This window comes from Zootoca vivipara, chromosome 12, assembly GCF_965207765.1.
Source record: "Zootoca vivipara chromosome 12, rZooViv2.hap1.1, whole genome shotgun sequence".
NCBI lineage: Eukaryota > Metazoa > Chordata > Lepidosauria > Squamata > Lacertidae > Zootoca > Zootoca vivipara.
This window is the reverse complement of record NC_142595.1, coordinates 49,100,167-49,114,747: the sequence shown is the minus strand read 5'-3', so window position 1 is coordinate 49,114,747 and position 14,581 is coordinate 49,100,167. Positions and strand designations below refer to the sequence as shown.

The 14,581-nt window shown below is 47.6% G+C and overlaps 1 protein-coding gene across 2 annotated transcripts in view; it reads right to left on the bottom strand.

The window, feature by feature from the left end:
* KIF4A (kinesin family member 4A) overlaps positions 1 to 14,581 on the bottom strand; it is a 29,351-nt gene that overhangs the window by 5,166 nt on the left and 9,604 nt on the right. For both annotated transcript variants that reach the window (XM_035134455.3, XM_060281878.2), the window contains exons 11-28: positions 12,931 to 13,063; positions 11,632 to 11,690; positions 11,236 to 11,341; positions 10,905 to 10,961; positions 10,485 to 10,670; positions 10,181 to 10,284; positions 9,953 to 10,097; positions 8,863 to 8,973; positions 7,598 to 7,681; positions 6,150 to 6,263; positions 5,833 to 5,988; positions 5,184 to 5,269; positions 4,328 to 4,457; positions 3,503 to 3,673; positions 2,076 to 2,183; positions 1,144 to 1,221; positions 958 to 1,062; positions 225 to 374 (exon numbers count right to left, since the gene is read on the bottom strand). In XM_035134455.3, coding sequence (XP_034990346.3) covers positions 225 to 374; positions 958 to 1,062; positions 1,144 to 1,221; positions 2,076 to 2,183; positions 3,503 to 3,673; positions 4,328 to 4,457; positions 5,184 to 5,269; positions 5,833 to 5,988; positions 6,150 to 6,263; positions 7,598 to 7,681; positions 8,863 to 8,973; positions 9,953 to 10,097; positions 10,181 to 10,284; positions 10,485 to 10,670; positions 10,905 to 10,961; positions 11,236 to 11,341; positions 11,632 to 11,690; positions 12,931 to 13,063 — 2,083 coding nt within the window. The remainder of the gene's footprint in view (positions 1 to 224; positions 375 to 957; positions 1,063 to 1,143; positions 1,222 to 2,075; positions 2,184 to 3,502; positions 3,674 to 4,327; positions 4,458 to 5,183; positions 5,270 to 5,832; positions 5,989 to 6,149; positions 6,264 to 7,597; positions 7,682 to 8,862; positions 8,974 to 9,952; positions 10,098 to 10,180; positions 10,285 to 10,484; positions 10,671 to 10,904; positions 10,962 to 11,235; positions 11,342 to 11,631; positions 11,691 to 12,930; positions 13,064 to 14,581) is intronic.

Here is a 14,581-nt window from a genome sequence, read left to right as displayed (position 1 = left end):
TGAATGGAGCCTCCATGCTCAGTGACAGCATTTTCATTACTGGGATGGATAACAGAAGAGGAATGATGCCTTTGTGTCACCACAGGGCAGTGTTGGAAGCAAGACAGCTGAACCTGATGCGCACTTGGGCCTGGTCTACCAGAGCCAATTCTTGCATTGCTCCTCCTGGCCAGATTTCAGGAGGCAGCTACCTAAATGTCAGCCGTCCTGCTCGATGATCCTACCCCCAAAATGCTCTGCCTGGATCCTCTGGAAAGCTTGGACGGCACCCACTCGGCATCTTCCATCTCTTTGGCCTCATCCAAGTCAGAAGATGAGCCTTCCTCATCCATGTCGGCTGGAGGCAGCGAGGTCATTCGCTTGCGAGACTTTGGCTGAAGGGGGAACCGAAGAAGACAAGCTCACCATTTCTGCCTCACTCAAGTTGTGGAACGAAGACAGCCGCACAAAAAAACGATCAGGCCAGGTTGGCTGCAGCTGATGGAAGTTGGAACCCAAAGCCCACCTGGTCGAGGTTAGTGATTTTCTCAAGCAATGTAATTTGGGGATCAGAGACAAGCCTTTTTACTTATTTGCTGCATTCCTATTCCAACTTTTCTTCCAAGGAGCTGTACGTGGTCCTGCCCTCTCCTCATTTAATCCCCACAACAACCCTGCGAGGTAGTTTAGGCTGAGAGCCAGTGACTGATATCCAAGGACACCCAGTGAGCTTCATGGCTGAGTGGGGATTTGAACCCTGGTCTCCCAGGTCCTACTCTGACACCCTAACCATTACACCACGCTGTCATGAACATTAAGGCAGCCACTAAGAGCTGTAATGTATTTTGACTCGTGCTTCTAATCCATACCCAGCTTTATCTTTCAGGTGATGGGATGGACCAGCCATACAAACAAGCGCTGTCGCACGCAGACACCCTGCCTTGCTTCTCCGCCCCACCCCACCGGCAGGACACACACCTTGGGTGGAATGTATTCGAAGGGGGACTCCGGGGTGTCTATTGCAGGGGCCGGCTGGACATTGCAGATCCTCTGGCCACTGACAGCTTGAAAAACTCTCAATTTCTGTTGGGAAGAAAGGGAGGAATGTGAGGTTCACTGAGGGACAAGAGCAAAGTCAGCCGCTGCTGTCACTCCTAGACCTACCTGTCTGAGAGTTTCAATCTCTTCTCGGTGTTCCTGGTTCTTTTCTAAAACCTCCTTCATTTTGGCCAGCTCTTCTTCCTGTCCACAGTAAAGAAGACAAAAGGCTCCTAAGGTCTCATCTTCAGCTGCAAGAAACCCAGATGTTGGGGTGTTTGCACACCTAGGATTTGTGCAATGCCTGCCTTCTAAAGATTTGAAGAGGGCTACTAAGAATGAAAGAATGCTCGATATTTCCCCCAACTCTGATTTTTTTTTTAAAAAAAAATATTATTTTAAGGATAGAGCCTTGAGTGCCATCACTTGAAGTTCCAACTTCTGGCCTACAGGATACACTGGTTGATTTAGATCAGGCTTTCTCAACCTCGGCCCTCCAGATGTTTTTTGGCCTACAACTCCCATGATCCCTAGCTAGCAGGACCAGTGGTCAGGGATGGTGGGAATTGTAGTCTGAAAACATCTGGAGGGCCGAGGTTGAGGAAGCCTGATTTAGAGACTCCCCAAACACCACACCACATTTTCTCCCTCCGTCCCACATCACACCACAATCCATCTAGTCACACATACAGACCCTTCAAAACTCATTTAAATGACCAGAGCTAACATTGCTTTGCGTGTTTTGAGAAACAGAAAAATGTGGAAGAACTACCGGATTAGCATAGCCTCCAAAACTGAGGGAGAGCAGAAAAGACACTTTGGTTACAAAGCCAGTGGATGATAAAGCGGAGATCGACAAGAAGAGCATCAAGAGTAGTGGTCTGAGCCGAAATCAAGCAGCCTCATTCAATGACACGATGCCAGTACCACAAGCATTGTTGCTTGGATATGGGATTCCTTCCCACCAGCAAAGGAACAGCTGGGATGGTGGGATGGCAAACACGGCTGCATTTGAGGGGGCAGGAGCAACCCCACCTAAGAGACACAGCAGCTTTTACCTGGAACTTGAGGCGCTCAAGTTGCTGCTGCTCCCGTTCTGAAATGGAAGTCTCCAGCTTCTTCTCTGCTTCTTCTTTGTGTTGTATCTGGCTGAGTAGATAGAGTACCTGGGGATGGGTGGAAGAGAGATGTGGGTGGGTAGAGACCTTGGTTCAGAGGCGGCACAGTCTGAAGGGAGGCAGACTTCCTGTATAGCTTGCATTATGGTGACCGAAGTCTTGAGTTGGCTAAACCACAAATCTGTGAGATAACCAGCCTCATATAACCACCATGCTTAAGTCTAACTAACGCATGAAGGGGTTAAGACCATAGAGTAAGCTGTCCTGCCAGGCTTAGCTCATCTTGGGAGAGATTAGGTAATTAAGCCTTTGTTTTCTCTCCCAGTCTACCAGAGAAGCTCAATGTATGACGCCTGAGCTGGTTACTGCAGCTCAGACCTCATGGCTCTTACAAGCCACTCTTGAGTTCCTATAGGAACTTTCACCACTGTAACTAAGCCAAGTTTTACCACCTGTGTTTTCTGACTGATGTATAGAAAACCACATGAACCTGACCTTTGAAGTTTGTAAGTAAACTAATTTTAACTTACCAAATGTGTGGTCTTTCTCTATGCTAGGGGAAGAGGGGAACTTTAGAAGAAACCCACAAGGGCATATTTTAAAGGTCTAACCTCCTCTATTTCCACGCTTTATTTTGCTGCATGTTTTGTGATTTTAAATCTCTGCTGGGGTTCTCTCATCAAAGAATACTTGACCCAAACCTGGATCTTGGGGGCATTCTAGTAGGTGGCGTCAGAGCTAATTAGTTCTAATTCTCTTCCCATCCACCTCCATACTGAGTTCTACAAGGGGCAACAATGAGAATGAAGAGGAAGCTGGCAGGCAGGCAGGGCCACCCTCTGGACTGGTTGTAAGTTAAGGCAGGCAGGCGGGAAGGTTGGGGTTGTCTAATGGGTTCATGGACCAGCGCACAATCTCAGCATTTTACCACCAGATCACCCATGTTTTCTAGCCACTGCACAACACAGAGCTCTAAACACTGAAAGAACTTGGAGCACCCCAAGCCTGCAAACTTTACTGAGAAAGCAGCAACTGAACTGCCCTTTCTCTGCTGCTGCTACTGACCGCTGGCGCTGCAGTTCTCTGTAAGGGCACATCCAGGGATCCCATTCACAGCCACCTCTCCGCTAACAGGAGGCTGTCCCAAGCCAAATTCATAGGTGTGGGCAGAGAGTCCCTAACTTGGAAATCAGGTTAAATGTGCCAGCAGCAAAGCCTGGTTAGGATTACTCTGGAAAACCTGGAGAAGGTAGAGCTAGACTGGGTGGTCAACTGCCCAGAACGGGATTTTTGTATGGGTGAAGTTTTTGTAGCTGCTGCAGAATTAGTTGATTTTTGGGGGATGGGGTAGGGGTGGCAGGTGATACCTTCTCTTGATGCTGCTGCTCCTTCTGGACCAGCTGACTCTCGTGCTCTGCTTCCATTTCTGCCACAACCTTTCGCTCTTCGAGAAGCATTTTATGTGTGTCGGCACACGTGGCTTTGGTCTGCTGCAAACGGTTCTCCAGTTTCCCATTCTCCACTTTTGAGGAGACCAGCTTTGAAATGCACACATGCGGGGGGGGGGGGAAGAGAGAGAGAGAGAGAGAGAGAGAGAGAGAGAGAGAGAGAGAGAGAGAGAGAGAGAGAGAGAGAGAGCGAGAGCACAATATTAAAAGGCGTCATGCTGAAGAATTTGCATCTAGGACCAACGGCCTTCTGGCAGTTCCCTCACTGCAAAAAGTCAAGTTGCAGAGGGCCTTCTCGCTCCCGCCACATGTCAATGAGATAAACAACTATACATCTGAAGACATCCCCATATAGAGAAGTTTTTAATGTTTGATGTTTTATTGTGCTTCTGTATTTGTTGGGAGCTGCCCAGAGTGGCTGGGGCAACCCAGTCAGGTGGGCAGGGTACAAATAATAAAAATATTATCTTGCCACTTGGCATCATTGTGCTCATTCAGCACAGGAAAGGTACAGAGCCATCTTTGAGAAAGAGTTGAGATGTCAAACAGCAGAAGCTAGGAGGGTTGCCCCCAACTTGGCGGCTCCACCGCCACTTTGCCACACACTGGGTGCAGTCAGCCACTGTGTCACTGCCCCTTCCACCCCCGAGGCCTCGTATTTGTTCTAGAGGCTCGAATCCCTGGTTCCATTCCAGAGCGGCCTCTTTGTTCCCGCCCACCTCCTCTGCTGCCACTCAAGCTTACTTCACCAATCAGGTATTTGATGGCACACTTGGCTTCCGCAAGGTTGGTGATGCTCTCCCAGCGCTGCTTGGTGCGGTCGCCGGCGTCTGCGTCCAGCAGCTTCTGCTGCAGGTCAGCAATCTGGGCGCTCCTTTGGGGGAAGAAGCCAACGCATGAATTCGCATGGGATTTGCCAAGAGAGCAGGTCGTTTGGGGAACTTGGGCAATTTGGCCCCTGCTTGTGTTGGATGAACTGTGACCAGAGCAGCAGCAGCAGCAGCAGCAGCAGCAGCAGCAGCAGCAGCAGCAGCAGCCCTGGGTGAATAGGCAGTTGCTTAGTCTGCCAGGCTGGGGTTAATTTCCTAAGAGACCTGCTGTGGTCCAGAGATGATGCAGCAGAATGGCAGATGGATGACTGCAGGACTGAGAGGGAAACTTCAGCACCTCCTGAATCTGCCACCTCTTACCCCCTTTCCACAGGAAACAGCCACAATAAGCTTTCCCAGATGTTTTCAGAACAAGAAGATGAATGTTACACAACAGCAACAGCAAATAGAAGAATTGTAGAACTGCAGAGCTGGAAGGGACCCCAAGTGTCATCTAGTCCACCCTCTGCAATGCATAGTTAAAACTATAGAATTTATAACCATGAGATGATTAACACCAGAGCTCAGACAGCCTTAAAAGGGGTTTAGAAAACCAATGGACTATAAGAGCCAATAGGTGCTAGTCAATTAAGGTTATATATTGGAGATCGTATACCTCTAAATTCCTACACCAGGCTAGATTAGCCTCCAGCTTGAGCTAGAGGAGCTTTTATTACACTCTTTGTTGTGGCTTTGCTTCTTCTGAGACTTGAACCCCCCCCCCCCCATACCTGAGCTCCATCTCTGTTTCCAGGCTCTCTATTTGCTTGGCGATGGAATGCTCCATTTCCACCGCTTTATGGGAAAATGTGCGCCTCTGTAAAAGGAGGATGGGAACAGAATCAGAAAATAAGCAGAGAACAGGGAGAGGAGCTCCCTCCCCATGGAGGTGAGGTGGGACTCAGTTCAGAAGATGTGACAGTTTAACTCTAAGAGAAGCAGCAGCAGTTGTTTCCAGCAAGGCAAGACCTTGATTTTTCCCCTCTGGGAGGGGATCTGCCATGGTGGGGGAGCAGAACCAGCCTCTGGAAGATCTCCTGCCTCCAGTGCAGAATGAGAAAACTCACCCTTTACAGCAGGGGTGGGGGATCTGGGGGCCAAATGCAGCCCCCAAAGCCTTTCTATCTGCCCACTGGGAGTCTACCTAGATATAATGTAGAGGGCTGCACAAGTAAGAGTAGAAATTAGCTCCACTCTGCAAAGGCAGAATTCACACTCATTGCTCCACCCACTTTTGCCTGTAGCCCTGCCCACTTTGGAAAGTGGCCTATTTCCTGCATCTGAAGACCCCATCACCAAAGAGAGAAAGTGGATTAGATAGAACACACGGTCCCTTCCCTCCCTACCCCCCTTTCCACTGCAGCCTGCATCACTGCCCACCTTGTATTTTGACGGGAGGTTCTCCCCGGCATCTCGCTTTTCTTTAAGTGAGGCAATCTCCTTCGCCAAGGTCTTCCGGTCCTCCAGGAGGTCGTTGAGGTGACGCTGAGCCTCTTCGATGCTAACAAGAACCTCCACTTCGTTCGCCAGCCAGCTCTGCGCAAGATGGAAGCTGGTTACGACAGAAGGTCGGTGGAAAGGTGGCCAGAACCCCTCCCAAGTCGCCTGCAAGCCAACTTTGCCTCTCCCCTGGAATAAGCCACCTGAGGCACTGTGAATCTGCCCTGAGCAGAAACAAGGAGAGATACGGCTCCTACCTTCACCCGAGCAGCAACTCCCTCAATCCCGCGGTTGACATTCTCTTTTCGCTTATTGGTAGCCTCTTGCTGTTTCTGGAGAGCATCCTTTAAGCGCTTGTTGGCAGCAGCGGCCTGTGAGAGAGGGGTGGAGGCTGGTGTGTTTAAATAGGACCCAAGGCACAAACTTTCAAAATCCCTTGCTTGGCAATGAAGCTCGCCGAGTGACCTTAGGATAGCCACTCTCCAAAGCTAGCCCCCCCCCTGGGCTTTTAGGAGGATGAAGAGCTGGAGGTGAGGGGGGGGGGCTTCTATCGCCCAAGGGTCGGATCAAGAGCTGACCAACCCTCCACAGGCCATTTTCAACAGAGATGGAACAAATTCAAAGGGGCCCCCTATCGGCACTTATCAGTTGACCGGTGCTGACAGAGAGTCCCTTTGAACTTGTCCATTTTCAGATCCAAAACTGAGTGCAAAAGGGGGAGGATATCCTTCTGCAAGGGCAGCTTGCATCCAAACCATGCCTGAAGCGTCTTCAAAAAGGGCTCGCTGTCAGCAAACCCAGCTAGCCAAGGAGCAACTGGGAGCAGTCTAAGCTCCCAATTGTTCCTTCACAGCCGTGTCTTTGCCTGCCTCGTCCGACGTCACTTATGACTTCAGGAGTGCGGCAGGTGGGTGTGGTTTGGGGGAATCGGCCCTGCAACCCACAGCCAGAGGTTTCCTACCTCTGCCTCAGAAGGGTGGGATAAAAATGTAAGCATCAATGCTCTCCGAGAAGAGATTTGATGTTTTCCTACATTTTGCTTTACAATAAAAGAGCCTTATTTTGCTTTAAAATAAAGAGCCTCAGCCAGCATGGCTGACGAGGACAAATGAAGAATTACAAAGGTGTAAGCAAGAACTTAGAATCATAGAATTGTAGAGTTGGAGGGGATCCCAAGGGCCAACTAGTCCAACCCCCTGCAATGCAGGACTGAGGTTAACTCATTGAAGATTACAAGAAAGCTGCTACCTATCCTCTACTTACTATCCCATTGACCTCCACTCTATGCTAGGCTTCCCAGCAAAGTTAGTGTCTTAAACCAGGACAGGAGAACCACCTGTGGCCTTCCAGTTCTTGTTGAATACAGCTCATTACCCCTGACCTTTGGCCAGGCTGGCTGTTGGGAGTTGGAGGCTGGCCATGTCTGGAAGGCCACCAGTTCTCCAGCCCTGGTTTAAACTATGAATCCTAGAGGCAAAATTAAGTCAAGCATACTCCATTTAACACCACAATCAGAGGGAGGGAAGGGCTTTGTACACTATTCCCCCACTTCTGATTTACTGAATCGGGGAATTCTAACCTCGGGACCTGTCCCTTGTCTCTGCCCAAAGCATTCAAAGTCTCAGCCTGCCTAATCTCTGTAGATTCTTTTAAAAACAGTGGTGCTTCACAAGGTGGAAGGGAATGGCTGCCCAAGGCCACTCACCTCCTCTGCCTTTCGCCGTAGGACAGTGGCTTGCTTTTGGAAGTCTTGCTCTAGTTTGACAAGTGCATACTGCCTCTTGCGATCCTGAAAGACAAGAGTCAAAATGGCTGACCTGCTATGGTCCGCACTCAAACTTAGCAAGTCTTGTGACCCACTTTTATAGAGGCATTAAATCCACCCGTATCCTAGAGACCTCATCAAGTAATTTGAAATGCTTGGAAAACAGAACCCTGGACAATCCAAACTCAAATGGGGAAGGACCATTGCTCGTGGGGGGCGGGAGGAGCAGGTTCGATCCGCGGTGTCTCAAGGAAGACTAGAGAGAGCCACAGCCAAACAGTTTAATTACACGGAACTGTTATAAGGAACATAGAAAGCAGCAGCTTAAGTGATAATACTGGAAGTTGCTCAGGTATTTTTGGGGGGGAGGGGGAAGATTTGCAAGTATGGAGTGGAGTGGATTTGCATGTTTGGAAATTGGTGTGGAATGATAGCAAACTTGTCCAAGAGAACTGGCTAATGATTTAGGGCAGGATCAAAGGTCTGCTTTAATGGCAGAAATGTTTGGCTGGCTGGACCCTGGTGAATCATGAGAAACAGAAGGCTTGGCAAGACTTTAGACAAGTTGAGATCATGCAGCAGGATGAAGGCTGCTTGTTAGTGACTCTGACTGACCTTCATGAGGCTGCTTGTACAGACAAGGTTCTCGTACAGATAATGTCCCTCCTCCAAAACAATTAATGTAAAATAAAACACCTCTTTTACAGGAATTTGCTCTTGAAAGTCATTTAAACAACTAAATCTTAGGGAGAAAGGAGTGAATCAGAAGACATGAGAATTTGGAGGGATCAAAGAGAGACAGCATCTCGGTGCCAGAGCCCACCAGGTCTTTGCTTATTTTTATTTAGCCACAAGTTTTGCTAATACTGTAGAGTTTTGTCTGTTCTGTGGCTTTTGGAGCCCAGTTCGCCTTCCCTTTGAGAGTGGAAGGGATTTCTTGCTTGCCTGTCCTTCAATTTTGGAAGCTGCTTTTGACTATTTTATCCAAGTCAGACTTTTATCTGAGTCAGACTGAGTCCCACGGTGGTTATATTCCAGCTCCAGGGTCAGAGGCTGCCTGCCTACAAGCACAAGTTGGGAGAGTACCATTGCGTTCAGCTCCTCCTTGTGGGCTTCCCCTTGGAGCATCTGGCTGGCCACTGGGCGAGAACACCCAGCGGCTGCAGGACTCTTCTGCTAAAGTTCAGTGTTGACGCTCGACTCACCCGTGCCTTCAGCTGGATGACTTCTTTGTCTTTCTGCTGCCTCCACTGCTTAAACTTCTCAGAGTCCTCTTTCATTTGACGTATCAGCTGAACACGTTGATTCTTCATCGCCTGGAGAAGGAACAAAGGCCTTGGGTGAGAATCTACCCAGCAGTTGTAGCCGGATGCTGGAGGGCTCCCAACTCCCACTGGCCTCAGCACAGCCAAAGGTCAGGGATGACGGGAGGGAAAGTTTGACATCTTGAGGGAACCACATTGCCTATCGCTGAAACAAACACTGAGATGCCCAGATTCTTAGAAGCCTTGAATTTTTTTGGAGCATGCTGGGATACAAGAGAGTTCAAGCTCGGAGGACTTCAGGAAATCAGCTCAATTCCAAATCCTTAGTTTCTTTACAACAACCTTGATAACTTGTTAAAAGTCCCAAGAATCCCATTCAAAATTTCTTGGTTTTTCTAGCTCTCATGACATTAAGCATTCAAACTTAAACAAGTTGCTGTTGCTTTTAAACAGTAGCTGAGAAACATAATGGCAGTCAGGGTAAGAATGAACTGCTTTCCTAAGATTATAAACACACATCTAAAGTGCAAGTTATACAGCTACAGTGTCTATCAAACACGGACCAATAAAATGGCAACCTTGTTGTCTATCCACACCACAAACCCCATTATCTTTCTCATTGTACCCTCTGGGCGTTACGTTTCCGAGCACAATTCAAAGTGTTGGAGGGCCTTCTGGAGGTTCCCTCCCTGCGAGAAGTGAAGTTACAGGGAACCAGGCAGAGGGCCTTCTTGGTAGTGGCGCCTGCCCTGTGGAACGCCCTCCCATCAGATGTCAAGGAAATAAACAACTATCTGACTTTTAGAAGACATCTGAAGGCAGCCCTGTTTAGGGAAGTTTTTAATGTTTGATGTTTTGTTACTTTATTATTATTATTAATATTCTGTTGGGAGCCATCTAGTGTGGCTGGGAAACCCAGCCAGATGAGCGGGGTATAAATAACAATTTATTTATCTATCTATCTATCTATCTATCTATCTATCTATCTATCTATCTATCTATCTATCTATCTATTTTTACTACTACATACCCGGATTTCCTGGTTCAGTTTGCACACTGTCTGCTCATTGGATTCTTTCATTTTCAGGAGCTTCGACTGCTCCTTCAGCTTCTTCTTCAGATCTGCCATTTCCCCTTCCAGCTCCTGAAGCCGCTTCCTGCGCCGTTCGCTGAGTCTGAAATGAACACCGCAGCCTTGTAGTCATGAAGTCAACTACCTTCTGCCCCCCCCCCCAGCTCCCGATTAGGTGCCTCTTACTTTGCTTGGCTGACATCCTTCTTCGTCATATGAATGCCAAGGACCAGGTCTTCTTTTTCCTTCTGCAGTTTGGCCACCTCCATTTCAAGGTCCTTGATGCTGGTCTTGATTGAAACACACATACATACGTTTTTCAGCACCCCACTAAAAGCACCCCCCGATCTAGCTACAGCCATTTCTTTCCAACAGGCCACATCTCCACCTAAGAAAAGGAGAGGCTGCCCTCCTGTGGCTTGCTAGGCACCCAGTCAAGCAGCCCACTGTGTGTATAGATGCTTACTCCTTCCTGGCCAGCTGCTGTTACCTGGTATTGGCATTGTATGGGCTCCAACTGGCTGTCGTTCTGAGACATCTTTCTTGCCAAGGCCTCCTTCAGAGCCAGGGCTTTGTTGAGCTCGAGCAGCTCTTTGGACATCTGAGCTTGGTGGAGAGCATGCCGAGTGGCATATTCCTCAGAGGACCCTTGAGCATCCAGGTCACCTTCCGACACCTAGGGGAGAGAGGCAAAGGTTTAACTAAAATCTGGATATTTTTTTAAAAAAATGTTTTGTGTGGTTTGTCTTTCTACAATCTTATCTGCGTACCAATTAGAGAGCTCTTTAAGTGGTCTCTAAAATCTTGTAAATAAAGGTGCCACCAGTCCCTTATTGTAGCTGGGGTCCTGTTGCCAAGAAACCGCTAGCCACGCATTGAAAAGTAAACACAGGATTCACATCTTACTTACAGCACTGGAGTCTTGATCAGACGTGTCCATGTCCGTAACGCCAGCAGGGGTTTCACACTGCAGAGAACACACAAGGTTTGCCTGGCGCCACAAGACAGTCCTATGGTCTGCCAACTGCTCTATGCAGTTCGAAATATAACATGCTGCAAACACCAGCAAGATCTCACCCCAAACAAAAAGGTGCTGCTTAGTCCACTTTTGAACTTCTCCGGAAGCCACCAACACAGAATGTCTGAAATGCTTCTTGCTTATTCCCCAAATTGGGAAGGCAGAAGAAGAAGCGGGTTCTGTCAACCATGAAACGTCCTCGTGTCCCCAAGGGGATACTTACCAGAAACTGGGCAATCACTTGCTGCAGGTGGCGAATGAGCTCCACGTGCTCTTTTAGTTCTTGGTCCTCCAGAGCCTCAAGCAGCTTCTGCAGGTCGAGTTTCAACCTGAAATCCAGTCCCACAAGAACTTACTCACAGGTCGGTGTTAGTTTTATGCCTTGCAGATGCTTGATTGAAAAGACACATCCTGCTCTAACATGTGGATTATTTATTTATTCCTCCTACGTCATAATACAACACTTGTTTTTAACTTTTGCTGCCCATCCCCATGCCCCAAAGTGCCCTTCAAAGCAACCCACCTATCTCACTTCCTGTATTTTAGACGTAGCCAGCCCCATGAGCAATCGGTCTGCATTTTGAACAGCTAAGTGTGTACACAGAGAACAACTACTTACGCATCATGTTTCTGGAGCTCTTCCACCTTTGTGCTGATCTTTTCGTTCTGCTGCTCCGTCTGCAGAAAGTGAAGGGGATAGTTGTGAATTAAACCAAAGGATGTGACTACAACTCCATCCTCCTCAGCCACTGGCAATGCTGGCAGGGCATGATGGGAGCTGGGAGTCGAGAAACTTCTGGAGGGCACCAGGTTGAAAGTGGCTGGCTTAGGAGGTGGTGGCCAGGTGGCGTATTTGGCCCCAGGTGGTTGCAGTTCGGAATTGGGCACAGTCAGCTAAATTTATTATTGTTTAGTTTGTTGCATTTATATCCCCCTTTTTTTCCTCCAAGGAGCTCAAGGTGGCATACATGGTTCTGCCCTCATTTAATACCCCAAACAGGTCTGTGCGGTAGATTTGGCTGAGAGGCAGTGGCTGGTCCCCAAGGTCACCCACTGAACTTCCTGTCTGAGTGAGGATTTGAACCTTGGTCTCCCAGGTCCTAGTCCAGGGGTCAGCAAACTTTTTCAGCAGGGGGCCGGTCTACTGTCCCTCAGACCTTGTGGGGGGCCGGACTATATTTTGAAAAAAAATATGAACGAATTCCTATGCCCTACAAATAACCCAGAGATGCATTTTAAATAAAAGGACACATTCTACTCATGTAAAAACACCAGGCAGGCCCCACAAATAACCCAGAGATGCATTTTAAATAAAAGGACACATTCTACTCATGTAAAAACATGCTGATTCCTGGGCCATCCGCGGGCCGGATATAGAAGGCAATTGGGCCGCATCCGGCCCCCGGGCCTTAGTTTGGGGACCCTGTCCTAGTCTGACACTCTAACCCAGGCTTCCTTAAACTCAGCCTCCAGATGTTTTTGGGCCTACAACTCCCATGATCCCTAGCTAGCAGGACCAGTGGTCAGGGATGATGGGAATTGTAGTCTCAAAACATCTGGAGGGCCAAGTTTGAGGAAGCCTGCTCTAACCACCACACCACACTGACTTAAGCAGTAACAATATGAGTCTAACTCTGAGTAGGTCTCATGTTACGGGAAGAATGGGGGCCAGGAACGGGACCCCCACACAAAATGGCAATCACCCATACATAAAAACCAGCCAGGAATTTCAATAATTGCTCCCACCACCGCATTTAAAAAATAATAATTCCTAAACACTTAAATGAAGTCACAAGACTGCATTTTTGGCAACAGAATAGCCCTCTTTCTGAACTCACTGATGGGAAGTCATGCCTATGTCACAAAAAGGTGTCATTGCCACCAGCCCCCACCCCACCCCCAATATCTGAGACCTTACCACAATTATTCTTTCCAGCATCTGGGCAAGCTGGCCTGCTGCTTCACTGAGGCCACGGCTTAGTTTTTCATTTTCCTCCGCGAGGGAGTGATTTTTCTCCATCAGAGATTGCAGGTTTTCTGAGGGCTCACCACTGGAAGTTTAAGCAAGAAGCATTTATTTATTTAACAAACTTCATATACCGCTCAGTTGTAACAAAGCCTCTTAAGTGGTTTATTGGCTAGTAATCTGCCTGCATCCAGCACACTAAGGAAGTTTTATCTCATTCAAGAAGAAAAAAAGAACCCAGATTCCTGGAAGGGTGAGTTAAAAGTAAATCCAAGGAAGGACAAGGCTGCATCTGCTAGAAAAAGTATCTTAAGTATGAGTTTAAAATTATTTCATGTCACAGAATAACACACTAGAAGTTTTCTCCTCCATTATTCTCAAAACTGCGGAATAACCCCCTTCTGGGTAGTGCATGAACAACAGGTTTGCCATGGGGGTTCAAAAATTGCCACCTTGCCACTCGCCAGAATATCTTCAGAGAATGGGCTCTGCCCAGGCTTCAGACACACTTAGAAAGAATCATCTCACTGCTTTCCATGCATTTTCAAATCAAAGTAGTGCAACTGCAGGCATTTTCTATATTACTGGTAACTTGTTTGCTAAAGAAATTTCTATGCCATCAGGCTTATGCAGACCATTAAGAAAAACACTTTCTGTAATTGTTAGCTAGTGATGTACAATTTTAAATCTTTGTGTTGCTTTTATTGCATGTGTGTGTGTGTATAATAGTGATAAGCTGCTTTGAATTTTTTTAATGAAATTGCAGTATAATTGTTTTTTTCATAGAAAGAAACAAAAGGCAATCCCCTTGTTCCCAGCCCCAAACTGGAAGGGAGCTGAGATTCTTGTGCCCAGATTTGCACTGGGACTTGAAAGCATTTCTGGTGCCTCTAAATGGCACAATGATGTCAGAGAAATGACACACACACACACACCCTTGCCTAATCCTACCCGCTCAAATGAGCAGGATGTTAGTGCAAATTTGGGTTGGCTAACTAAGATAGTGCTTTTCATGTAGCTCTGTGGGTACAGCATTGTGTGTTTTCCATGAAAGGGAGGGAGCCTTGCATGGAAAATGGACCACTCAAATCACTCCAATTGGACAGCAATAAGTGCAGGTAACGAAAACAAAGAAGAAAAAGAAAAAAGTAAAAAGAAAAACTTACAAGGAGCCACAGAAGAGGGAAGGCTTGCAGAGGCTCAGGAAGAGCAGGGCAGATGTGGGGTTTTCAGGCATGTTTTTAGAGAATGGGGTTTTGACAGAAAGCAAGATGCAAAGCAGGTTTGAAACAAGAGGAAGAATAAGAGGAGCTTGGGAAAGACAGAAAAAGCAGCAGCACCAGACCTGGATTTGTATCCAGAAGTCTGTTAATTAGATTTGTATGCTTAAGAAAAAGCATGACACATCCCGCAGTCAAAAAATTCAAAATCAAGCAGCATTTGGATGTTCAGTCTTGGCAACGTATTAACTTTCAGTGCTCTCTTAAATAGGGCAGCAGTTTTCCAAGTGCATCTCATCAATTCAAGCCTTGAGGCCAGACAAAGCTTTGCCAATTATGTTTGCAGAGATCTCTGCACCAGTGCTTTCATTGGCCAGGTCTGC